The 25,709-nt window shown below is 45.4% G+C and overlaps 1 protein-coding gene across 1 annotated transcript in view; it reads left to right on the forward strand.

The window, feature by feature from the left end:
* LOC141140441 (cytochrome P450 1B1-like) overlaps positions 1-19,283 on the forward strand; it is a 182,559-nt gene extending 163,276 nt beyond the window's left edge. Inside the window, exon 2 of the mRNA XM_073627633.1 lies at positions 18,648-19,283. Within this exon, the coding sequence (XP_073483734.1) occupies positions 18,648-19,233 (586 nt within the window). The 3' untranslated portion in view covers positions 19,234-19,283. The remainder of the gene's footprint in view (positions 1-18,647) is intronic.
* Positions 19,284-25,709: the final 6,426 nt, after the last annotated feature.

Genomic DNA, 25,709 nt, shown 5'->3' on the forward strand with positions numbered 1-25,709 from the left:
TATATGTGTGTGTGTGTGTGTGTGTGTATATATATATATATATATATATATATATATATAATATACATACACAATATACATACACATATACACAGTGGGGACAGAAAGTATTCAGACCCCCTTAAATTTTTCACTCTGTTATTTTTTTGTTTACAAAAGTTTTATTTGGAAGTTACAGAAGTACAAAAAAAATAAGCATGTTAACAGAGTGTGTCACAATGTTACAGAGTTTTCATTAAAGTAGGAGACTGAAATACATTTCCAGACCATAATTTCAAGGTAGAAACGTGATTATGAAGACTATATATACATTAATTTACAGGTACAAAAGTCAAATATATATGTAGTGAGCAAAAACATATAAGTGCTAATCTGAAATCCAAAAAGACCATTTATTTTTGTGTATATGTATAGTGTCATTAAGGGTGTTGTATATCTATTCTGCAAGTTTGATCGATTCCATTCTAGAAACAACTTGTTTCCATGGGAGATTGTTGGATTTCCAGTTGTAAGCAATCATCCAGAGTATGGAGCTGCATAAAGAGTGAATTAATCTGGTACATGGAAGGGGGACATTCGGGATATTAGCAAATAATAAACAAATTTGTGGTGTAGGTATGATTTTTTGCTTAGAGGAGGATTCAATGATTTCAAAGGCTTTACGCCATATTAGGTCTAGGTGAGAGCAGGACCAGAATATGTGTATGAATGTGCCAGGAACTGAACAACCTCTGAAGCAATTTGGAGACACCGAAGGGTAGTATGAATGTAATTTCACTGGGGTTAGGTACCACCTTGAGAATACTTTAATTGGGGTTTCTCTGAATGAAATGGCTTTGTTACTCTTACGTAGATTAATTGACATAGACATCCAGTCATCAATGCTGAATGTGATGCCCAAATCTGACTCCCATTTAATCATCTGTGAGGATTTTTCTGGGACTCCAACACTGTTTAGGAAATTATATAGTTTTGAGATCAAACCTCTGTCTCTAGAAAAGGAGATACAGATCTGTTCAAACACTGTGTTGGAGGGGTTTGTTGAAAGTGCAAAACACTCAGCATAGAATCTCCTAATTAGTTGGTATTGGTGAAGTTCTGAGGAAGGGAGGCCATGTATAGATTGTAATGTGGGGAATGGGGTAAAGTTCCATTTTAGTTGTAGGGATCTAAGTGTAGTAAGATTTTTGTTAATCCAGTTTAAGAAGGGTCTTTCGTTGTTATATGCGTGTGGAAATCTGGGGTCACCTAAAAAGGATGCTAAGGGTGGGGTGTTAGAGGAAAGTTTGAAGGTGTCTTTGTGTTTATTCCAAAGTTGGAGAAATTGGGCAACTATAATATTTAATTTGGAAAGTTTACTGTATGATGTGATGTTAGACCATAATATTCCTTGTAGATACAGTGGTTTAATAGAGGTGATTTCAAATTTTTTCCAAGGGGTCTCGTGTATAGGGGTGAACCATTGGGAAAGCTGGGTTAGTCTAGCAGCAAGGTAATATAGCCAGATGTTGGGAAGACCCAAACCTCCTGCAGACTGGGGTCTATGCATCAGGGCATAGCTGCATCTGGGCTTTTTGCCTGCCCATATAAATTTGTTAATATTTCTTTGTATTGAGAATAATTTGGATTTTGGGATGTTAATTGGTAGGGTGCGAAAAAAATATAAGCGTTTGGGTAGGATTGTCATTTTGATGGCACATATTCTACCTAGGAACGAGATATGAAATGAAGACCAAGAGTTAAGGATAGTGTTAATGTTGGAAAAGAGAGGGATGTAATTAGACTTATATAATTGATTATGTGTTGGGGTTATAGAAACTCCAAGGTACTTAAATGAATTAGGGCACCATATGAAAGGAAAATTGCTCGATAATAAGTTTTGTGTGTTTTGAGAAAGGTTACTTGGCATGGCAGAACATTTATTCATATTTATTTTGAGGCCAGAGATGTTGTGAAAGAGTTTCAGTTCCTTAAGGAGGGATGGGATAGAGGTAATAGGTTCTGTAAGGAATACAAGAGCATCATCAGCGTATAAACTGAGTTTAAATTCGTTTTCCCCTTTAGTATATCCTTTTAATATCATAGTTATTCCTTATTTTATGGGCTAATGGTTCAATAGCAAGGGCAAATAAGAGTGGGGAGATGGGGCAACCCTGTCTAGTTCCTCTACTAAGGGGACTTGGGATTTTTATTCTAGTTTGGGGATTATGATAAAGGGCGTTAAATCCCTGCAAGAATTTATCTGATATCCCAAATGTGGGTAGTATAAAGTTAAGGTATGACCAGCTAACGCTGTCAAACGCCTTATGAATATCCAGACTTAAGAGGCAAAGCTCACGTGAGTAAAGATTTGCATCTTGGATAATATTACTGACCAGTCTAACATTATCAACAATTTGTCTTCCAGGGATAAAACCGGTTTGATCAATGTGAATTAAATTCGTGATAACTTTTGCCAGTCTGTCAGCAAGTAGTCTTCCAAAGATTTTGAGGTCATTGTTTAAAACTGATATAGGGTGAAAATTTTGAGGAAGAGAGTGATCTTTAAGCGGTTTAGGAATTAGGGAAAGATTAGCTAGAAGCATCTCATTGGGAAATTGTCCACCATTAAGAATGTGATTAAAAAGGTTAGTTCAAATGAGGGGTTAGAAGGGGGGCAAATTTTTTATAATATGAAGATGAAAAACCATCTGGGCCTGGGGCTGTGGAGGTTTTAAGGGATTTTATAATTCGGGTCAGTTCCATTTCTGTACAGGGGGCGTTCAACAACTCTATTTGCTGTGGGGTGAGAGAGGGTAGTCGGATGTCATCTATCCACAGTCTAGATGATTGGTCTGTAGAAGGTTGAGGGCTTGAGAGGAGGTCTTTATAAAATGTGGAGAATATTTTAAGTACTTCTTGAGGGTGTGTGATCATATTTCCCCTGGGGTCCCTGAGTTTATATGTATGTGGGGGTTTGTGTTCATGATTAAGTTTTTTGGCAAACATAGATGAGGGAGAGTTGCTATGTAATAGGAATGTAGCTTTGGAAAATCTTAATGATTTCTCTGTGTTTGCTGAAAGAATAACATCCAAAGCTTTACGCTTGTCCTGTATTTGTTTGGTAATTTCTGATGAAGGAGTTACTTGCAGTTTATGGTATAAGTCGTTAAGTTCTTTGGTAAGGCATTTGATTTCTGTGAGTCTCTGTCTGTTTCTATTTGCAGCGAGGCTAATTAAATGGCCTCTTAAGACTGCTTTATGTGCCACCCAAATCATAGTAGGAGGAGTTTCATCATTGACATTGTCGGAAAAATAATTCTCAATTTGTGTTGTAATGGCCTGTGTCATTGAGGCATCTGTTAGGATTGTATCATTTAATCTCCAATTGTAGGGGGAGAGTTTGAGACCTACGTGTGAAGTTTCAAAAAATGTAATGTCATGGTCTGACCAGGGGCATGGGTGTATTGTAGCATTAGAGGAGTTAGCTAATAGAATAGGTGTGCAGTAAATGTAATCTAGTCTAGCATAGACGTCATGGGGGTGTGAGTAATGTGTGTAAACTTTTGCACCTATATTATGCGCCCTCCAAGAGTCAATAAGTTTAAATTTATTAAGGGATCGGTTTAAAGATTTAGGGAAAGCTTTGGTGGATGGGGAGATTTTGCTTCTGTCTAGAGCTGGGTGTGCTGTTAGATTAAAGTCACCACCTACAATCAGATGGGGAGAGCTAAGTTTTTCCAGAGAATCAAAGAAGCTCTGGAAAAAGGAAGGATGGGAATCATTAGGTGCGTAAATTGATGCAATAGTGATTTCTTTGTTATTTATTTGACCTTTTATAATGATATAGCGGCTATCTGGATCTTTATAAATATGTTGTGAGTCAAAAATAATAGTGTTACGTATAAAGATAGCAACTCCACAGGTTTTATTGTTGTATGTAGTATAATAAAATTGGTTGTATGTTTTGTCAAAATAGAAAAAAAAAAAAAAAAAACCTGTTTCATCAGTCTATCAATTAAGGGGTGTGGTTAATTGCTCACAGGTGCCCAGGTGCCTATTTAACTTGTTGTAGGACTCTGAGCGTGCTCAGTTTGAAGCGGTGGAGCTTGGTGTAAGTGGAGCTGGATTAAGTGGGAGTTAAAAACAAGAGTTTAAAACAGGAGGTTATAACAGGGGTCATAGTACCTGTGTAGTGTGAGTATCTGAGTGTTGTCTGAGTAGTGTGTGTGGATCGTTAGTACTTGTGTATTGTATACCTGTGTATTGTCTTGTCGTGTACCTGTGTATTGTCTTGAGTATTAGTGCCAGGAAGCTAGTTGTTAGGTAATTTGGACAGGGTAAAATCCCCAAATCCTCACTAAATTTAATAGGTACGATGCCCGGCGGGTGTGGAGAGGCGACTCTTTGTACATCTTGCCGCATGTATGCGTTCCTTGATCATCCGATCGAGGGCGAATACTGCTGTGCAAAATGTAAGCACATTGTTTCCCTGGAAGCCCAGGTTCTGAATCTGGGGAAGCAACTGTCAGCACTGAGAAGTCCCTCCATACTAAAGGTGAGCCAGGAATGTACACGGCAGGTGCCGGCAGGGGCCAGCACAGAGGCGGGTGGAGACAAAGAGGTGCAGGCACTAGCAAAGAGTAGATGGGTGACAGTCTGGAGGGGTAGAGGGGGAAGTGCCAGGGAGGCCGATCCAGGACTGGAGCATCCCAATAAGTACGCTCCATTGAGTGACATTGGTGTTACCAGTCAGGGACCAGCACTGCTGGAGATGAGGGACTCTCCTAGCTGCCAGGGGAAGAACTCCTCCAGTGAGAGTGGGGGGGCAGCAAAGGGAAAGGAAAGACAGATTCTGGTGGTAGGGGACTCAATTCTTAGAAGGACAGAGAGGGCAATCTGTAACCAAGACCTGAAGCGCCGAACAGTATGTTGTCTACCGGGCGCTCGGGTTCGGCACATCACGGATCTTGTGGACAGATTACTGGGAGGGGCTGGGGAAGACCCGGCTGTCATGGTGCACGTTGGCACCAATGACAAAGTCAGAGGCAGATGGAGTGTCCTAAAGAACGATTTTAGGGACTTAGGAGCTAAATTGAGGAACAGGACCTCCAAGGTAGTGTTCTCAGGAATACTACCGGTACATTGAGCCACACCAGAGAGGCAGAGGGAGATTAGGGAAGTAAACAAGTGGCTGAAGAGCTGGTGTAGTAAGGAGGGGTTTGGGTTCCTGGAGGACTGGGCCGACTTCTCAGTCGGTAACCGGTACTATAGAAGGGACAGACTGCACCTAAATGAGGAGGGTGCAGATCTGCTGGGAATGAAGATGGCCAAAAAGTTAGAGGGGTTTTTAAACTAGGCGATGGGGGGGGAGGGTCCAGAGACAGTGATAGCCAGCGCGGAAGATATTCCAGAGGGTAGTATTGGGGGCATTAGTGGTAGGTTAACCAAAGCACAAAAACACAAGGTGAGTATAGTAGCAAGTCCAAGTTGCAATCTTGAAACACCCAATACGAGGACAATATGCGACCGGTCTAAACTATGTGGCATGTTCACCAATGCCAGGAGCCTGGCGGACAAGATGGGTGAACTAGAGATACTGTTGTACAAGGAGGATTTGGATTTTGTGGGAATTTCAGAGACCTGGTTCAACAGCTCTCATGATTGGCTGGCAAACATTCAAGGGTATACCCTATACCGCAAGGATAGAGAGGGTAAAAAAGGGGGAGGGGTATGCCTATATATCAAGAATAATGTACAAGTGAATGTGAGAGATGACATCACTGAGGGGGCTAGGGAGGAGGTGGAATCTTTATGGGTAGAGCTCCAAAGGGATGAAGCTAAGGGGAAAATAATACTGGGAGTATGCTATAGGCCCCCTAACCTGAGGGAGGAAGTGGAGACGGATCTCCTATCACAAATTGGAATAGCAGCAAGGATGGGAAGTGTTATCATAATGGGGGATTTTAATTATCCAGACAAAGACTGGGCGGAGGGAACCGCGCATTCATTTAAGGCTCGCCAGTTCCTTAGTGTCTTGCAGGACAATTTTATGGGTCAGATGGTAGACGCACCAACTAGAAATAAAACATTACTAGATCTACTGATTACCAACAATACAGACCTGATAACAGATGTGGAAATACGGGGCAATTTAGGTAACAGCGATCACAGGTCAATTAGTTTCAGTATAAATCACACAAATAGGAGACATGAAGGGAACACAAAGACACTGAATTTCAAAAGAGCCAACTTCCCTAAACTACAAACCTTGCTAAAAGGCATAAATTGGGATAAAAAATTAGGAACAAAGAATACGGAGGAGAGATGGGTTTGCTTTAAGAGCATATTAAATAAGGGCATTAGCCAATGTATCCCATTGGGTAATAAATTTAAAAGAGCGAACAAACATCCTGGATGGCTTAACTCCAATGTAAAAATGCATATAAAAGCAAAGGAGAAGGCCTTCAAAAAATACAAGGTTGAGGGATCATCCACAGCATTCAGAATTTATAAAGAATGCAATAAGAAATGTAAGGGTGCAATTAGGATGGCTAAGATAGAACATGAAAGACACATAGCGGAGGAGAGCAAAAAAAATCCCAAGAAATTCTTTAAGTATGTAAACAGTAAAAAAGGGAGGACAGACCATATTGGCCCCATAAAGAATGAGGAAGGACATCTGGTTACAAAGGATGGGGAGATGGCAGAGGTATTGAATTTATTCTTCTCCTCAGTCTTCACGAGTGAATCGGGGGGCTTCAGTAACCAAAACTGCAGTGTTTATCCTCATGACACAACACAGGAAGCACCTACATGGTTAACAGAGGACGGAATTAAAATTAGACTTGAGAAACTTAACATTAATAAATCACCGGGACCAGATGGCTTGCATCCGAGGGTACTTAGGGAACTCAGTCAGGTGATTGCCAGACCATTGTTCCTAATTTTTACAGACAGTCTATTGACTGGAATGGTACCAGCTGATTGGAGAAAAGCCAATGTAGCACCAATATTTAAAAAAGGGCCCAAAAAACATCCCTGGGAATTACAGACCAGTTAGCCTAACATCAATAGTATGTAAACTCTTGGAGGGGATGATAAGGGACTATATACAAGATTTTAGTAATAAGAATGATATCATTAGCAGTAATCAGCATGGATTCATGAAGAATCGTTCTTGCCAAACCAATCTATTAAACTTCTATGAGGAGGTGAGTTGCCATCTAGATAAAGGAAGGCCCGTAGACGTGGTGTATCTGGATTTTGCAAAAGCATTTGACACAGTTCCCCATAAACGTTTACTGTACAAAATAAGGTGCGTTGGCATGGACCATAGGGTGAGTACATGGATTGAAAACTGGCTACAAGGGCGTGTTCAGAGGGTGGTGATAAATGGGGAGTACTCAGAATGGTCAGGGGTGGGTAGTGGGGTCCCCCAGGGGTCTGTGCTGGGACCAATCCTATTTAATTTGTTCATAAACGACCTGGAGGATGGGATAAACAGTTCCATCTCTGTATTTGCAGACGATACTAAGCTAAGCAGGGCAATAACTTCTCCGCAGGATGTGGAAATCTTGCAAAAAGACCTGAACAAATTAATTGGGTGGGCGACTACATGGCAAATGAGGTTCAATGTAGAAAAATGTAAAATAATGCATTTGGGTGGCAAAAATATGAATGCAATCTATACACTGGGGGGAGAACCTCTGGGGGAATCAAGGATGGAAAAGGACTTGGGGGTCCTAGTGGATGATAGGCTCAGCAATGGCATGCAATGCCAAGCTGCTGCTAATAAAGCAAACAGAATATTGGCATGCATTAAAAGGGGGATCAACTGCAGAGATAAAACGATAATTCTCCCGCTCTACAAGACTCTGGTCCGCCCGCACCTGGAGTATGCTGTCCAGTTCTGGGCACCAGTCCTCAGGAGGGACGTACTGGAAATGGAGCGAGTACAAAGAAGGGCAACAAAGCTAATAAAGGGTCTGGAGGATCTTAGTTATGAGGAAAGGTTGCGAGCACTGAACTTATTCTCTCTGGAGAAGAGACGCTTGAGAGGGGATATGATTTAAATTTACAAATACTGTACTGGTGACCCCACAATAGGGATAAAACTTTTTCGCAGAAGAGAGTTTAATAAGACTCGTGGCCACTCATTACAATTAGAAGAAAAGAGGTTTAACCTTAAACTACGTAGAGGGTTCTTTACTGTAAGAGCGGCAAGGATGTGGAATTCCCTTCCACAGGCGGTGGTCTCAGCGGGGAGCATTGATAGCTTCAAGAAACTATTAGATAATCACCAGAATGACCGCAATATACAGGGATATGTAATGTAATACTGACACATAATCACACACACATAGGTTGGACTTGATGGACTTGTGTCTCTTTTCAACCTCCCCTACTATATAACTATGTAAATATGTAGTTTGAGTGTCTAGAGGAAGAGAAATTAGTTTCCTGTAATAGGATAATATCTGCGCCAATTCTTTTGTAGTGTTGGAAGGCCTTTTTTCTTTTGTGGGGTGTACTGAAGCCATGAACATTATGAGATATTACTTTAAGTACCATTGGTAATTTGTAAGGGGGTCTGCTTATGAGAAAAGACAATCCTAATTACACATAGTGGGATATAAATGAAAAGCATATGAGAGTATAAGGGAAGGTTAAAGCTTAGCACTCGAAGTAGGAATGACACCTTATACCGTATTAGTAGAGAAATTATAGTCAAATGTGTACCAAATTTAAAACATGAGTAATTGAAGCAAAAAAGAATATAACATTGGATCATTAGATGAGATTGAACAGTCTTACTGTAACTTCCATTTTTTAATCTAAAAAAAGTATCGACCATAAAAGCAAAATTAGTAAATACTGTAATGAAAAATAACAAAAACAAAGGGACAAGAAATATCTTGTCACAAAATTTTAAACTTGAATCAGGAGGACAAACATGTCCTGATCCTGCGAATGCCATTAAGTGCGTCTTCCTCCAAATTAAGGATGCAACAGTTAACCGCATGGGCAGGTGGGGAGACAATCCAGCGACTACGGACTTAGCAGGCTATTTGAGTAAACTGGAACAAAAACAATTAAATACCAACCAGAGGGGTTAATGTAACAGCAGAGGTAGAAACCATCCATCTTTGGGGGTTGAAAGACAAGGAGATTATATCTCATTTTTAACAGACCCCAAGTTCACCCATTTAAGAGTTACCGCTTTAAGCACTGTTAAAAACTCATTTTAGCCACATATATACCATTTAGTGATATAAAAAAAAAGGGTGGGGGGGGGGCAAAATTTGGGGGATGGGTAGGAGGGAAGGGAGGGGGGAAAGGAAGGAGTGGGGGAAGGAGAGGGTTTGAGATAGAGTTGTGGAAAGTTTGTTCCTCCGTTCAATTTTTTAGGGGTCTCAATGATGTCCAAGTTCCAAATGTGGAGGAAGTTCAGATGTTAGTAAAATGATGAGTAGGTCTGTGCTCAAAATGATCCATTCAAATAGGGAATAGTAAAGAAGAACCAAAATTCAATCTGGAAAGGACATCAAAACAAATGGAGCCTTGTGTGGAAAGGAACATTAATTAAGGTAATCAAGTGGCTTCGTTCTAAAAAGGTTGACGCCATCTTCTCTGTTCAGCTGTATTGCGTCTGGAAGACAGAGTCGACCAGATTGGGGAGGGTCTTGGAGTGGATGGAAATCTGTTCGGTGGTTCTGGATCAAGTAGGCCCAGTTTGACTAGCAGTTCTTTGCCTTCAATTACATTATAGATGGTGTATGTAGAGCCATTATGTGGGATTGTAAGCTTGAAAGGAAATCCCCATCTGTATATTATTGGAGCTGTTTGTGACTTCCTTCATTCTGCGTCTTCTATCCAGAGTGGCTGGGGAGATGTCAGGGTAGATTTGTAGCCTGTTGCCCTCAAAAGCAATGTTTGGGGAGGTTCTGGAAGCACGCATGATTTCCTCTTTGATAAGAAAATCCTTCATGCACATGATAATATCTCTAGGTGGTTTGTCAGGTGGGGGTTTGGGGCGCAGGGCTCTGTGTATACGGTCGCATGTGAATGCTGACACTGGTTTGTCAGGGAGAGATTATGGAAAATCTTGGAAACCGCTTGTATCAGATCAGTGACTGTTTCAGGGACACCTCGCAGTCTGATGTTGTGGCGTCTGTTCCTATTATCCAAATCTTCCACTTGTGCTTGCATAAAGGCAAAGCTATCAGCCAAAGATTCATAGTCCTTTCTTAAATCATTATGAGCAAGTGAAAGTTCATCGTGTTTGGTTTCTAATATGTCAGTGCGATTTCCTATATTGGCTATTTCCTGAGATAGGGCCGTAGTGGCTTTATGCACTTCACTCTCTATTTTATTTACCAGCTTATCAAAAATTGTGGTAAGGCTGGCATCCAAATCTGCTTTAGATAATGGGGATGAGTACTCACAGTTCCCATTGTTGAGGGGGTGGATGGATGGATTAGAGAGCTGTTTCATTGCAGCCGCTTGTGTGCCGGCGCTGGCGCCATCTTGGGACATCTTCCTGGCCTGCTTGCCTGCAGCGTTCAGAAGATAGTGGGTTAAGTGGTGTTGTGAATGGCAAAAATGCCCGGTTCTTCTTACCGGCATGCACGGAGGGTTCCCCGAGGGGTATGGAGTATTTTCGGCGGCGTAGTGTTTGTCTGGCTCTGGTTATTCAGCCCGCTCTGGCCGGGTCAGACGGAGCTGTGATTACTCGCGTCCTTCCCGCATTGCGCCGCGCATGCGCCCCCTTCACTCTGTTATATTGCAGCCATTTGCTAAAATCATTTCATTTCGTTTTTTTCCCCATTAATGTACACACAGCACTCCATATTGACAGAAAAACACAGAATTGACATTTTTGCAGATTTATTAAAAAATAAAAACTGAAATATCACATGGTCCTAAGTCTTCAGACTCTTTGCTGTGAAACTAATATATTTAGCTCAGGTGCTGTCCATTTCTTCTGATCATCCTTGAGATGGTTCTACACCTTCATTTGAGTCCAGCTGTGTTTGACTGTGCTGATTGGACTTTATTAGGAAAGCCACACACCTGTCTATATAAGACCCTACAGCTCACAGTGCATATCAGAGCAAATGAGAATCATGAGGTCAAAGGAACTGCCTGAAGAGCTCAGAGACAGAATTGTGGCAAGGCACAGATCTGGCCAAGGTTACAAAAAAAATTCTGCTGCACTTAAGGTTCCTAAGAGCACAGTGGCCTCCATAATCCTTAAATGAAAGATGTTTGGGACGACCGAAACCCTTCCTAGAGCTGGCCGTCCGGCCAAACTGAGCTATCGGGGGAGAAGAGCCTTGGTGAAAGAGGTAAAGAAGAACCCAAAGATCACTGTGGCTGAGCTCCAGAGTTGCAGTCGGGAGATGGGAGAAAGTTGTAGAAAGTCAACCATCACTGCAGCCCTCCACCAGTCGGGGCTTTATTGCAGAGTGGCCCGACGGAAGCCTCTCCTCAGTGCAAGACGCATGAAAGCCTGCATGGAGTTTGCTAAAAAAAAACACCTGAAGGACTCCAAGATGGTGAGAAATAAGATTCTTTGGTCTGATGATAGCTTTTTCACCTTAATTCTAATCGGTATGTGTGGAGAAAATTGCTCATCACCTGTCCAATACAGTCCCAACAGTGAAGCATGGTGGTGGCAGCATCATGCTGTGGGGGAGTTTTTCAGCTGCAGGGACAGGACGGCTGGTTGCAATCGAGGGAAAGATGAATGCGGCCAAGTACAGGGATATCCTGGATGAAAACCTTCTCTAGAGTGCTCAGGACCTAAGACTGGGCCGAAGGTTTACCTTCCAACAAGACAATGACCCTAAGCACACAGCTAAAATAATGAAGGAGTAGCTTCACAACAACTCTGTGACTGTTCTTGAATGGCCCAGCCAGAGCCCTGACTTAAACCCAATTGAGCATCTCTGGAGAGACCTAAAAATGGCTGTCCACCAACGTTTACCATCCAACCTGACAGAACTGGAGAGGATCTACAAGGAGGAATGGAAGAGGATCCCCAACTCCAGGTGTGAAAAACTTGTTGCATCTTTCCCAAAAAGACTCATGGCTGTATTAGATCAAAAGGGTGCTTCTACTAAATATTGAGCAAAGGGTATGAATACTTAGGACCATGGAATATTTCAGTTTTTCTTTTTTAATTTTTTAATAAATCTGTAAAAATGTCAACAAGTCTGTGTTTTTCTGTCAATATGGGGTGCTGTGTGTACATTAATGAGAAAAAAAATGAACTTTTAGCAAATGGCTGCAATATAACAGAGTGAAAAATTTAAGGGGGTCTGAATACTTTCCCTCCCTACTGTATATATATAAATTGTTTACATTTTCTAAGGACCACATTTCATGAGTGTTTCCTCCATGTTACCACAAGCACCCTAGCTTTTGTCCATACCATACTTTCATGCTACCAGTGGGTAGAGTGAGACTAAGGCCGGGTTCACACTAGTGCGACAAACGCTCCGACATTGGGAGCTTGTCATGGAACATCCTACACTCCACTTGAGTGCTTCCCTCAGTATACCACTTCCTCCCAGTCTGGATATAGATATCAGATATTCCAACCGCTCATAAAGCACAAAACAAGACGAGACTTGTTTCACTGCTAACATGAACTGTTTTATTAGAACCAAAATTACAAGTCTTTATATACCGTTAGAGGAGGTTCCCCCCTCCTGCTCATATTACTCTAACGATACAACTGTAACCTAATTAACATGAGCTAGGTTACTAAATCATTTAGCCAGACTAGGTGACTCAGAGACATGACCTTTGGGTTTAAGACTTTGTCTCCTAGCTCATTGACTATTCAATACACATTATCATAAACATCAACACAGGGTTGATTAGAACAAACAACAATGTGTTGAATACCCTTAGAAGCTGTGGTAAGCCAGACTAGACTCATTTACATTAAACACATTATAGCAGACATCAGACAGGTGAGTGGAGTTGATGATATTAGCATCTCCTCACAGTATGAGTCCCAACAGTATGACTCAGTCACTATTGCTAATATGTCAAATACAGGGTCCCCAGAGTCTGTGTGTCCTGGGGGACAAGGACCCGAAGCCAAAGTAACAACACCTCAAGGGTACCCCAAATGCCAGGGCCCATAATCTGTATGCAAGAGGCTGACATCCAGTCCCCTCAAAAAGCCTCTGTCCCGGGTGAGTCTGTCACATTTTTCCCCCATCAAAAGTTGACTAACAATGTCCCAGACCCCCACCTGAGTGAACTCACAAAGTCTGTCCGCATGATCTCCTTTCTTGGCTGCAAGGAATAGTTGACCTCAGTGCATGTGGGGCAGAGGTCCTTGACTCTCTGTCCAGCTGTCAGCGCTTCAGCTGGATGGTGTTTACCATTCCATGGCTTGGCCTGTTGCTGGGCAGAGGGGCCCACTGTCCCAGTTCCCTGAAGCTGAGAAGAAACTGTAGGTGCTAGGCAGAAGCCAGCAGCGCTCTACCCTGTTGCCAGCGATTCAGCTGGGAGTAGCAGCTCCACTACATCAGCTTGTCGCCGTAGAGAGGGGCCGACTGCCCCGGCTCCCTGGATCTCCACAGTTGTTGCCGGTGCTGGGCAGAGGTTGGTAGCACTTCTGCTGGGGACTTCACACTCTCTGCCCTGGATAACTGTTGGGGCAGGAGGCTGGATTCCTCCACTCCCAAACTGTGTAGCGGCCATTGGGGAGGTGAGCCGGCTGCTTCCTGTTCCATTCCCTCATCTGGCTGCTGGGACGACATGTCTGTGGTACTGTCTCCCAGGTGCACGGATCTTTGCTGGGGAGGAAAGACCGCTTCCTCCACCCTGGCTAACTGTTGAGGATGGACGAAGAACACCTCCTCTCCCTTCTCCCCCTGTATCTGCTGCTGGGAAGTGATTGCCACCTTCTCACCCTGAGCCTCCGAAACTGCCACAGGTGTGGGGCAGAGGTCTTGGACCCTCTGTCTGGTGACCAGCACTTCAGCTGAGGAAGTTCCCTGTAACTCCACAGATACTGCTGTTGGTGCTGGGCAGAGCACAGTGAAGTTTGGCCCTAATACCAGCTCTTCTGCTGGAGGCTCATCAGGTTTTTCTTCCTCAGCAAAAAAGTCTATCAAATCCCCTGTCTCTATAACGGTGTCTGGGGATAGAGGTTCACCATCTCCTGTCCATGGAACTCAGAAGATGCTATCGGTGCTGAGCAGAGCACAGTGATGTTTGGCCCTAATACCAGCTCTTCTGCTGGGGGCTTACCAGATTGTTCTTCCGCAGCAGAAAAGTCTATCAAATCCCCTGTCTCTGCAACTGGTGTCTGGGGATAGACATTCGCCATCTCCTGTCCATGGAACCCAGAAAATGCTATCAATGCTGGGCAGAGGTTAGTAGAGCTCTGCCCTGTTGTCAGCACTTCAGCTTTGGGGATGGAAATCTCCATATTTTGCTGGACAGGCACATTCCTCCATCCAAGATCATCCCATGCAGAAACAGGATCATCAAGGTCAGTCAGGACTTGCGGCATCCGCCATAAGACCTCAGCCTCCATAGCTGCGGGGGCAGGTTGGCAAAGCACACTATTACTCTGCCACATTGCTGACTCTTCAGCCAGGATTTCAGGGTTGTCAACTGGAATTTCCTGATAGTCCCAGGCAAAGGGAACCCAGCCCTGGCACTGAGCAAAGTCTAGCAGCTGTCTGTAGGCGATCTCCAGCTCCCATTCCTGAATGGCCAGAAACTCTATATCTTCCAGTGCCTAGTGCACTTCCGAGATGTTCAGTAGCCCTTCTCTGAAATCCATGATTTCGTCCAACTGCCACTCCAAATCACTACCAAAGTTAGGGTCCCCTGTCAACTTCACATACAGCAGTCCCAGGCTGCCGTAGCTTAAGCTCTCCGTTGGGCTGTCATCCGCTATCCAGGGACATGCTAGGGATACATGCCACTGGAGGGCTCTGTAGCTCTCATCCAGCTTCATCTCTGCCCAGACCAGCTTGCTTAATTCAGCTGTCTGCTCCTTGTGCGGTTTTTCTCCCAAAAACAGCACCTGCAATCCGTACTGCGACTAGTACCTTTCCTGGATGGAGGGGAGAACTTTTCCCTGGTGTCGCTGCTAACGGGCTAGCGCTTCCTTCCAGAGTTTGCAGCGAATAGAATCAAACCATCCCAGCAGGACCTGCTCTGATACCAGTCCTCTGGGCTGTATCTGCATCTCTCTCAACCTCCTTCTGAATTCCTTTTCAATGGCGACTGGTATCTGTACCTCTCCTCTCCTGCTATCCGGACCTTGGATGTAGGTGGAAGTTTGGATGTCCCAGACTGCAGGAAGCATCCCACTGCTTGCCACCAATGTCACGGAACGTCCCACACTCTGCTTGAGTGCTTCCGTCAGTATACCACTTCCTCCCAGTCTGGATATAGATATCAGATATTTCAACTGCTCATAAAGCACAAAACAAGACGAGAATTGTTTCACTGCTAACATGGACTGTTTTATTAGAACCAAAATTACAAGTCTTTATATACCGTTAGAGGAGGTTCCCCCCTCCTGCTCATATTACTCTAACAATACAAGTGTAACCTAATTAACATGAGCTAGTTTACTAAATCATTTACCCAGACTAGGTGACTCAGAGACATGACCTTTTGGGTTTAAGACTTTACGTCTCCTAGCTCATTGACTATTCAATACACATTACCATAAACATCAACACAGGATTAATTAGAACAAACAACAATGTGTTGAATACCCTTAGAAGCTGTGGTAAGCCAGACTAGACTCATTTACATTAAACACATTATAGCAGACATCAGACAGGTGAGTGGAGTTGATATTAGCATCTCCTCACAGTATGAGTCCCAACAGTATGACTCAGTCACTATTGCTGATATGGCAAATACAGGATCCCTGGGAGACAAGGACCTGAAGCCAAAGTAACAACACCTCAAGGGTACCCCAAATGCCAGGGCCCATAATCTGTAGGCAAGAGGCGGACATTCAGTCCCCTCCAAAAGCCTCTGTCCCGGGTGAGTCTGTCACAGAGCTCATGTCGCATGACGTGTGAAAATCAATGTTTCCCTATGGGAGCAGTCTTAACAGGTCCGACTTTGAAAATGCTCCCTGTACTACTTTGGTCCAACTTTGATCCTACTTCAGCTCATTGACTATCATTGAAGTCGGATCAAAGTGGGATCGCCGTCTTGCATGATCCGACTTTGGCATGTGACTTGTGCTCTGATGATCTTGAGGGGGAACTCCGCGCCAAATTTTAAATAAAAAATCGGCATGGGTTCCCCCTCCAAGAGCATACCAGGCCCTTGGGTCTGATATGTATCTTAAGGGGAACCCCTACGCCGAAAAAATGGTGTGGGGGCCCGCCCCAAGATCCATACCAGACTCTTATCCGAGCACGCAGCCCGACCTGTCAGGAAAAGGGGTGGGGACGAGCGAGCGCCCCCCTTCCTGAACCGTACCAGGCCGTATGCCCTCAACATGGGGGGGTGGGTGCTTTGGGGCAGGGGGCGCCCTGCGGCCCCCCCACCCCAAAGCACCTTGTCCCCATGTTGATGAGGACAAGGGCCTCTTCTCAACAACCCTGGCCGTTGGTTGTCTGGGTCTGCGGGCGGGGGGCTTATCGGAATCCGGGGAGCCCCCTAAATAAGGGGCCCCCAGATCCCATCCCCCCACCCTATGTGAATGAGTACATCGTACCCCTACCCATTCACCTAGGGAAAAAAGTGTCAATAAAAAAACACACTAGACAGGTTTTTAAAGCGGAGTTCCACCCAAATTTTGAACAATATCTGTATGTATTCTCTTCCTTGCCTAGATGCTGACATGCCGTTTAAAAAAATTTAAATTGCTGTAATTACCTTTTATGTTTCTATTCTTCTTTGCACTTCCTGGTTCTCCTCCCGTGGGAGTAGGCGTGTTTCTAGCCTCTCCCAGACTCCTGGGAGCTAGTCTCAGGTTTCCCAGGATGCCACTGAGCATGTGCGGGAACGAGCGGTGAATGCTGGGAGCACAGCATTCACCACATCCAGGAAATAAATGCTTGTGGGCTTCAAATGCCCACAATGAAGATGGAAACTGCCTGCAGTGAATAATATAAGTTATTCTTTCTGACGAAATCTGACACAGGCGGACATATTACACACAATATGTGAGTATGTAATGCTGAGAAGAAAAGTTTGTGAATGAACTCAAAAAAAAAAAAGATAGATAGGTGGACCCCCGCTTTAAAGTAATTTATTAGGCAGCTCCTGGGGTCTTCTTCCGACTTTGGGGGTCTCTTCCTTCTTCTCTGCACTCTCCGGCCTCTTCTCCGCGCTCTCTGGTTCTTGTCCCGCTCTCCGGTATCTTCTGCCAGGCTCCTCTGCTATCTTCTGCTCTTTTGCCCGCTCTTTTGCTAGTGGTGGCCCGGTCTTCTCCGTCATCTTCTTCCCTCTTCTCTTCTTCCGATGTTGACACGACGCTCTCTCCTGCTGTAATGTGGTGTGCGCAACGACTTATATAGGCATGGGGCATGGTCACCGGCTGATGTCATCCGGTGACTCCGCCCCTTATGACGTCACCGTCACATCATGCCCGGGCGGTGACGTCAAAAGGGGGCTGGATCACTGGGTGACATCACCCGGTAACCCCGCCCAATGCCTATATAAGTAGTTGCGCACCGCGCACACCGCATTACAGAGGGAGAGAGCGTCGTGTCAACATCGGAAGAAGAGAAGAGGGAAGAAGACAACGGAGAAGACTGGGCCACCGCTAGCAAAAGAGCAGAAGATACCGGAGAGCGTGGAGAACAACGAAGAGACCCCCCCCCGAAGTCGGAAGAAGACCCCTAGAGCTGCCTAATAAATTACTTTAAAAACCTGTCTAGTGTGTTTTTTTATTGACACTTTTTTTCCTAGGTGAATGTGTAGGTGTACGATGTACCCCATACTCATTCACATGGAGTGGGGGGCCGTGATCCGGGGGCCCCCTTATTAAAGGGGGCTCCCGGATTCCGATAAGCTCCACGCCCGCAGACCCTGACAACCAACGGCCAGGGTTGTCGGGAAGAGGCCCTTGTCCTCAGCAACATGGGAACAAGGTGCTTTGGGGCAGGGGGGCCTGGTACTGTTCAGGAGGGGGAGCGCTCGCTCGTCCCCACCCCCTTTCCTGACCGGCCGGGCTGCGTGCTTGGATAAGGGTCTGGTATGGATTTTGGGGGGACCCCCGTGTCTTATTTTTGGCGTGGGGGGGGTTCCCCTTAAAATCCATACCAGACTGAAGGGCCTGGTATGCTCTTGGAGGGGGAACCCATGCCAGTTTATTATTTAAAATTTGGCGTGCAGTTCCCCCTCAAGGTTCTTGCCAAATACAATGCCTGGTATTGGTGGGGATCCAAGTCGGATCCCCGTTCATTGAAAGTCGGACGTATGTCGGCTTTAAGTCGCAGGGCAAAGTCGGATCCAAAGAAGGACGGCTGTCGTGTCGCATCAATGTGAACCCGGCCTGATACTTTCTTTTTTTTTTTTTTTAATTATTGCAACTAGTCATCACTCTTTAAACTTAATCCTAATTGTGAAAGCTGGTGGTGCAGTTTATCAGCTATTAAAAGTTTTGTTTTGTATAACCTATAAAATTGTCTTCTCTTCATTAACAGATATCCAGATGTTCAGAGGAAGTTGCAGTGTGAAGTGGATGAATTTGTCGGTAGAGATCGATTGCCTTGCATTGAGGACCAGCCCAACTTGCCCTATGTCATGGCATTTATTTATGAATTAATGCGCTTCAGCAGCTTTGTTCCAGTCACTATCCCTCACGCTACAACAAAACATACAACCCTGATGGGCTTTTATATTCCCAAAGATACAGTGGTGTTTGTCAATCAGTGGTCAGTTAATCATGATTCTTTAAAATGGTCCAATCCAGAAGTGTTTGACCCAAACAGATTCTTAGATGATAAAGGGTTTCTAAACAAAGACGCCGTGAGCAAGGTGATGATCTTTTCTGTGGGGAAGCGGAGATGTATCGGAGAAGAACTATCAAAGATCCAGCTGTTCCTATTTGCATCTATTTTGGTGCATCAGTGTGCATTTACTGCCAACCCATTGGAGAATCTCAACCAGCAATGTGATTATGGTCTGAGCATCAAGCCTAAACCATTTACAATCAGTATGAGCCTTCGGGATGGTAATATGGATCTCCTGGACAATACAGTGCCAACAATTAATTATGTTAACTATTAAATCAAAAGGATAAAATGTCAAATGTGTCTTCATTGGTCTGATAACTGAAAACAAAATGGAATAAAAGGAAAAATAATTTATAAGTTCTAGCATTTTTCCAAACATGGCAAATCTCGTATTATTGTGATATTTAATGCATAGTTTTGTAAGACACCAATACCTTTACATGACTCTTTTTAGGAGTCAAAAATAAAAACACCGGAGACATAAAAGCACTGGTAGGTAGAGGTCTGTCATGAGAACTATTACCATTCATTTCACTCCCACATGGCATCACCGTTTCGAAACCAGTTGCATCCGAGATGCACCGATTCGTTACGGAATGCCCCAGTTATTTCAGCCGTATCCATACCTATACCAGAGCTCGGTTCGTTGCCAGTCGCATATGCGGCACAATCAATTCGAGCCTCGGTCAAGGTGAAAACATTTCTGTCATTTCGTCGTTTCATACTGCGCTCCGATTCGAATCCAGATGCATCAAACATGCACCGATTCGTCCCGGTGTGCACCAATGGTTTTCGGTTGCCTCATTTCAGTACATGCTCCAGAGCCCGGTTCTCGGTCGGTCGCAGTCACGGCACGAACGAGCCGGATCTCTGCCATGGCAAGAGATTTCACTCATTTCATAGTCAAGGCAAACATTTCAAATCATTTCGTTGTCACTAGATTGCAAATCACCATACAAGTCACTGCTTCAAGTTGGCCAGCAAACCCTTCACAAATTATCACCTTTCATTTTCCTCCAGGTCAGTCAAAGCTTAGTAGGTCCACCCTGCACCAGGTTGGACGATATTCCCCCAGGTAAAAAAAAAGGGGAGAAAACAAGTGGGGTAAGTATGGCTCAGGGAAACAAAGCAAACTTGAAATTCATGTCACCCCCAATAGGTTACAGTCAACCAAAAAACACGATCACAGGACAGGATATCTTTACCAGATCAACCATGTCCCAGACCGGCAGCGAAGACCTCACGGCCCCTCTGTCACCTTCTCCGGTCTCAGAGAGCAGCAGCATGCAGTCCCTCAGGGGATGGACTATCCCCAAATTGACGGCAGAGCTAAGACGCAGAGGCGTGCCCTTCCCCGCTACAGTCAGGAAAGGCGAGCTTTTCAAGCTCCTCTTCCACCCACCAGCTGCAGCAGGACCCAGCAGGCATCTCTCCAGTCGATATCCTCGGCCATCTCACAACTTCACACTATGGTGTCGTCCCTCTCTAACTCGGTCACGGACGTACAAACCAGAGTGGCACTCCCGGAGGCTCGGACAGCCGCGGCTATTCCCGACCCAACCGTAACCCAACCTTTAACACCCCTTCCTGCAGGTACCACAGGCTGGAGCCCCATTGTCTACCCCTCCCATCTGGTGCCAACCAGCATCAGGAAGGACATCTTGGATGGCAAGGACGTCAACCTGGCCTCTCTCCTGATTTCTGTCCACGATCTGGCAGAAAATAAGGCCTATACCTGGGGTGACATATCGGTGGTCCTTAAAGCCAAAGACCCCAGACTGAACCGGAAGTTATCTGTCCCAGAGTTCACCCTGGCCTTTGGCATTCTGAGAGATGTCCTATGTTCAGCCGCTCCCAGCAGAAGGGAAGAGCTGGACTTGTACCTCCATACGGTAGTAGACTTGGGCTACAAGTATGGAGGATTTTCTTTTTACGACTACCACCGTTCTTTTTCCGCAAAGGCGGCAGCCAGGCTCACACAATTTCAAACAACAGCAAACTGGAGTCTCATGGACACAGAGCTATTCTGCTGCCATTTTGCCGGCTTACGCTCACCCCTGTGTGCGATTTGCCAGTCCTCCACTCACACTGCCACCTGGTGCGCCAATGCGACAATCAGACGTCCCTTCGAATTTCCCTCTACCTCCGGTGCACTTCAGGGTCAGTCGGCACCTGAACAAACGCCTCAGGTGGACAAATTCGGACGCCCAGTCCGAACCGTGGGAGGGGCAGCCATCTGCAATAATTACAACTATGGGTCCTGCAACTTCAGTCAGTGACGCCTACTCCACATCCGCACCTTATGCCAAAGAGCGCACCCAAGAAACTTGTGCAAAGTTAAACAACAAAAGAGGGCATGACTAAGCCGGATCAACGTCTGGTGGCTAGGACTCTACCTCACCTCACACCCCACCCCCTCCCTGGCCACCTACCTTATCCAGGGGTTCACAGTAGGGTTTCACACCGGCCTCATTTCTTTACCCTACAGTACCTACGAATGTGGGAATCTTCGTTCAGCGGCCATTGACGAACAAGCCATAGATCAGCTCTTACAGGCAGAAGTTGACCGAGAGTTCGTTATAGGCCCCTTCACTCAGCCCCCTTTCAGCACTTGGAGAGTCAGCCCTATTGCGCTTGTCAAGGGCAAGTTCACAAATAAATTAGGTTTGGTGTACGACCTGTCTGCGCCTCATTCTTCCCACATTCCCAGTCTCAATTCCCTGATCCCTTCCGAAGAATTCTCCCTAAAATATTCCTCCGTGGACATGGCAATCCAAGCAGTCATCAAAGCAGGTACAGGTGCCTGGCTCTCCAAAGCCGACATCTCGGATGCCTTCAAGCTCCTGCCTATCCACCCATCCCTTTGGTGCTGGCATGGCATGAAGTGGAAGGAGGCATATTATTTTGCCACAAAACTGACATTTGGTTCGAAGAGTAGCCCTTGGCTCTTCGACACATTCGCTCAGTCCCTCGCTTGGATACTCTTACACAAGGCTCAGTGCCAAGAAGTCATCCATTACCTGGACGACTTCCTACTAATAGAACCTCCCAGCAGGCCCCCAGGAGACCTCGACAAACTCAGAGTGGTATTCGGAAATCTCAATGTTCCCATCGCCGAGCACAAATTCGACGGCCCAGCACACAACATCACCTTTCTCGGGGTCAACTTAGACACCTGCACTATGCAGGCCAGTCTCCCCCTCGACAAACTAACCCGCATTAGGGCGGTCCTTCACAAATTCACCCACACCAAGGGGTGTACCAAAAAGCAGTTTCAATCTCTCCTGGGAATGCTTAATTTCGCCATGCAAATTATTCCACAAGGCCGCACCTTCGTGTCAAGTCTGCTGAGATTCCTGTCAGAAACACAAGACCCCGATCAGATCCTAAATCTAGACTCCGCAGCAATAGCGGACCTATCTATGTGGGAGGAATTCCTGTCCGCCTGGAATGGCATATCCCTATTTATACCCATGGTTTCGGCCCTTTCACCCCAGGTGGTGACAGACGCTGCAGCTTCCACAGGTTTCGTGGCAATTTTTGGCCACCAATGGTTTTCAAGACCCTGGCCTCAACAGATACTGTTGATACCCAGCTTTACCCGAACATCTTCCCTCTTCAAACTCTATCCCATAGTGGCAGCTGCACAGCTCTGGGGTCACCATTGGACAGGGCAAACCGTGGTCTTCACCACTGACAAAACTGCCACGGCAGACATCATCAACAAAGGCAGGTCCAAGTCCCTAGCAGTCATGTCCTTCCTGCGCAGATTGGTACAACTGTCTTTACAGCATCAGTTTAACATCCACTGTTCATTTATTCCAGGCAGATACAGTTTAGCTGCTGACGTACTGTCACGTTTTAATTACACCTCCTTTTTCAAACAGGTTCCCGGAGCCGATCCAGTGTCGGCCCCTATCCCTGTCTGGTCACAGCTGACCTTGGACTAGTTCAACATTTACAAGGAGCAACGCAGCTCATCAATCACTCACTCTCTCATAACACACTCAAAGCCTACCAGACAGCTTGGAAGGCCTTTAATAAATTCCTGACACCCTGCTGCAAAGGACCAACAGATGTCAAACAGGTACTGGCCTTCATTTCATACTGCCACACTCAGCTGGCCTTATCTTACGATACCATTCGGCTATACCTAGCCAGCATACAACATTTCTTGACTCTTGAACACCCCGCAAAATCTTCACTGTTCTCATCACACGCTATATGAGCCATCCTAAGGGGCATTCAGAAACAACAACCAGTGATCAGCACCAAGCGCTTACCCATTATGGGGCCCATCTTCAGGGATATGTCGACCATTCTGGCTACTTCTCCATTCGGTCTGCTCCCCAGCACGGTCCTACAAGCAGCCATATATTTGGCTTACTACGGGTTCTTGCGACCTGGTGAGTTCACCTGTAACAACCCCGCAGACCAAGTACTATGCAGACAGCACTTGGTTCGCTACCAAGACCATTTCATCCTTCACCTCGAGGTTCCTAAAAACCCAGCAAACAGGCTCTGGAGTGGACATTCACCTCTACAAAACCAATAACAGCTGGTGTCCAGTCACCGTACTCAACCGTCTCCTGTCACTCCTGCCTGAACAACCGGACACCAGTCCTCTTCTACCATTCCCAGTTAAACCCTTAAGTGCCTGTCAGTTTGTGAAACACATAAGGATACTTCTCCACAATCTTCACCTTAACCCCAGTCAGTACTCCGGACACTCTTTTCGTATCAGAGCAGCCTCCGCAGCATCCCACCATGGGGTCCCAGACCACGTCATCAAAAGACTAGGCAGGTGGAAGTCAGCCTGCTTCGCCCGGTATATCCCCAATCCTCAAGTAGAGATGGCACAGGCATTTTCCAAATTGGCTCAATGAATAACTGAAAACCAATAAAATATTATACCCCTACCTGATTGTTTTTGCCCCCTTATTTTGGCATACCGGCCATTAGACCAAGGCACACTTTCAGGTCCATTTCATATGGTAAGTCCACACTTCCAGGTCTATTTCCGATGGTAAGTCTTATGTTAACTATAAATGTTATCTATGTCCATATCAGACATAGGGCTCCAACCATAAGTAGGAAGGCCAGTATGGTGGCCTGAATTTATGGGAGGAGCCCAGGTGTATTTAAGCAGCCCACTCACCTGTGGTGCTTGTCGGTTTCCTGTGCGCGATACCCACCCTCCCATCCCCATTTCACAGCATTTCTCAACTATTCATTTTTCTTTACAGAATAATCATTTCTTAAACCAGGGTATGCCCCCTTATTTTGGCATACCGGCCATTAGACCAAGGCACACTTTCAGGTCCATTTCATATGGTAAGTCCACACTTCCAGGTCTATTTCCGATGGTAAGTCTTATGTTAACTATAAATGTTATCTATGTTTATATCGGACATAGGGCTCCAACCATAAATATATATTTTCGTATATACGCGAGTATAAGCTGACTTTTTTAGCACATTTTTTATGATGCTGAAAAAGCCCCCCTCGATTTATACTCGAGTGAGGGTCTCTCACTGTGTCATGCAGTCTTAACTGTTCGGCGGCCATCCACTGTAACAAAACCCCGCCTCCTCCTCGTTTGTGATAGACATAACACTGAACACTGATACAGTGCTGGGAAATTGAATCAGTGTTCCGTCTATCATGGACGAGGTGGAGGCGGGGCTTTGTTACCGTGACACAGCGGGAGACACACGCTGTTTTGGTTATCAAAGGTACAGGTGGGCACAGTGGGGCTGCAAATGGGCACAGTGAGGCTGCAGATGGACACAGTGAGGCTGCAGATGGGCACTGATGATACAGGTGGGCACAGTGAGGCTGCAAATGGGCATTGTTTAACCACTTCAATACCAGGCACTTAGACACCTTCCCACCCAGGCCAATTTTTAGTTTTCAGCGCTGTTGCTATTTAAATGACAATTGCACGTTCATGCTACACTGTACCCAAACTATTTTTTTATCATTTTGTTCCCACAAATAGAGATTTCTTTTGGTGGTATTTGATCACCTCTGTGGTTTTTATTTTTTGCGCAACAAATAAAAAAAGACCGAAAATTTTGAAAAAAAACAAGTTTTTCTTTGTTTCTGTTAAAAATTTTTGTAAATCAGTACGTTTTCTTCTTCAATGATGGGCACTGATATGGCTGCACTGATACGGCGGCACTGATGGGCACCGATGAGGTGGCACTGATGATGGGCACTGATAGGCGGCACTGATGGGCACTGATAGGTGGCACTGATGGGCACTGATAGGTGGCACTGGTATGCGGCACTGATGGGCACTCATAGGCGGCACTGATGGGCACTCGTAGATGGCATTGATGGGTACTTATGGGTGGCACTGATGGGTACTTATGGGTGGCACTGATAGGTGGCACAGATGGACACTGATGGGTGGCATTGCTGGGCATCTAGGCAATATGGTGCCAATCAGTGCCAATTTGTGGGCACTGATTGGCTCAGATTGGGCACATGTGGATGGTCATGGGATACATACCTGGCCATCCACATGTTGCCCCTTCCCTGGTGGTCCTAGTGGCGATCCCTGGTGGCAGAGTGGGGTCATCTGGGGAGGGCTGCACTGATAAACAATCAGCGCAGACCCCCCTGTCAGGAGAGCCGCCGATCGGCTCTCCTCTACTCACATCTGTCAGATGCAAGTGAGGAAAAGCTGATCAACAGCTCTTCCTATTGGCTCTTTACCAAGATCGGTGGAGCGGTGTGTCAGAC

The sequence above is a fragment of the Aquarana catesbeiana genome, linkage group LG04, assembly GCF_042186555.1.
Source record: "Aquarana catesbeiana isolate 2022-GZ linkage group LG04, ASM4218655v1, whole genome shotgun sequence".
Taxonomy (NCBI): domain Eukaryota; kingdom Metazoa; phylum Chordata; class Amphibia; order Anura; family Ranidae; genus Aquarana; species Aquarana catesbeiana.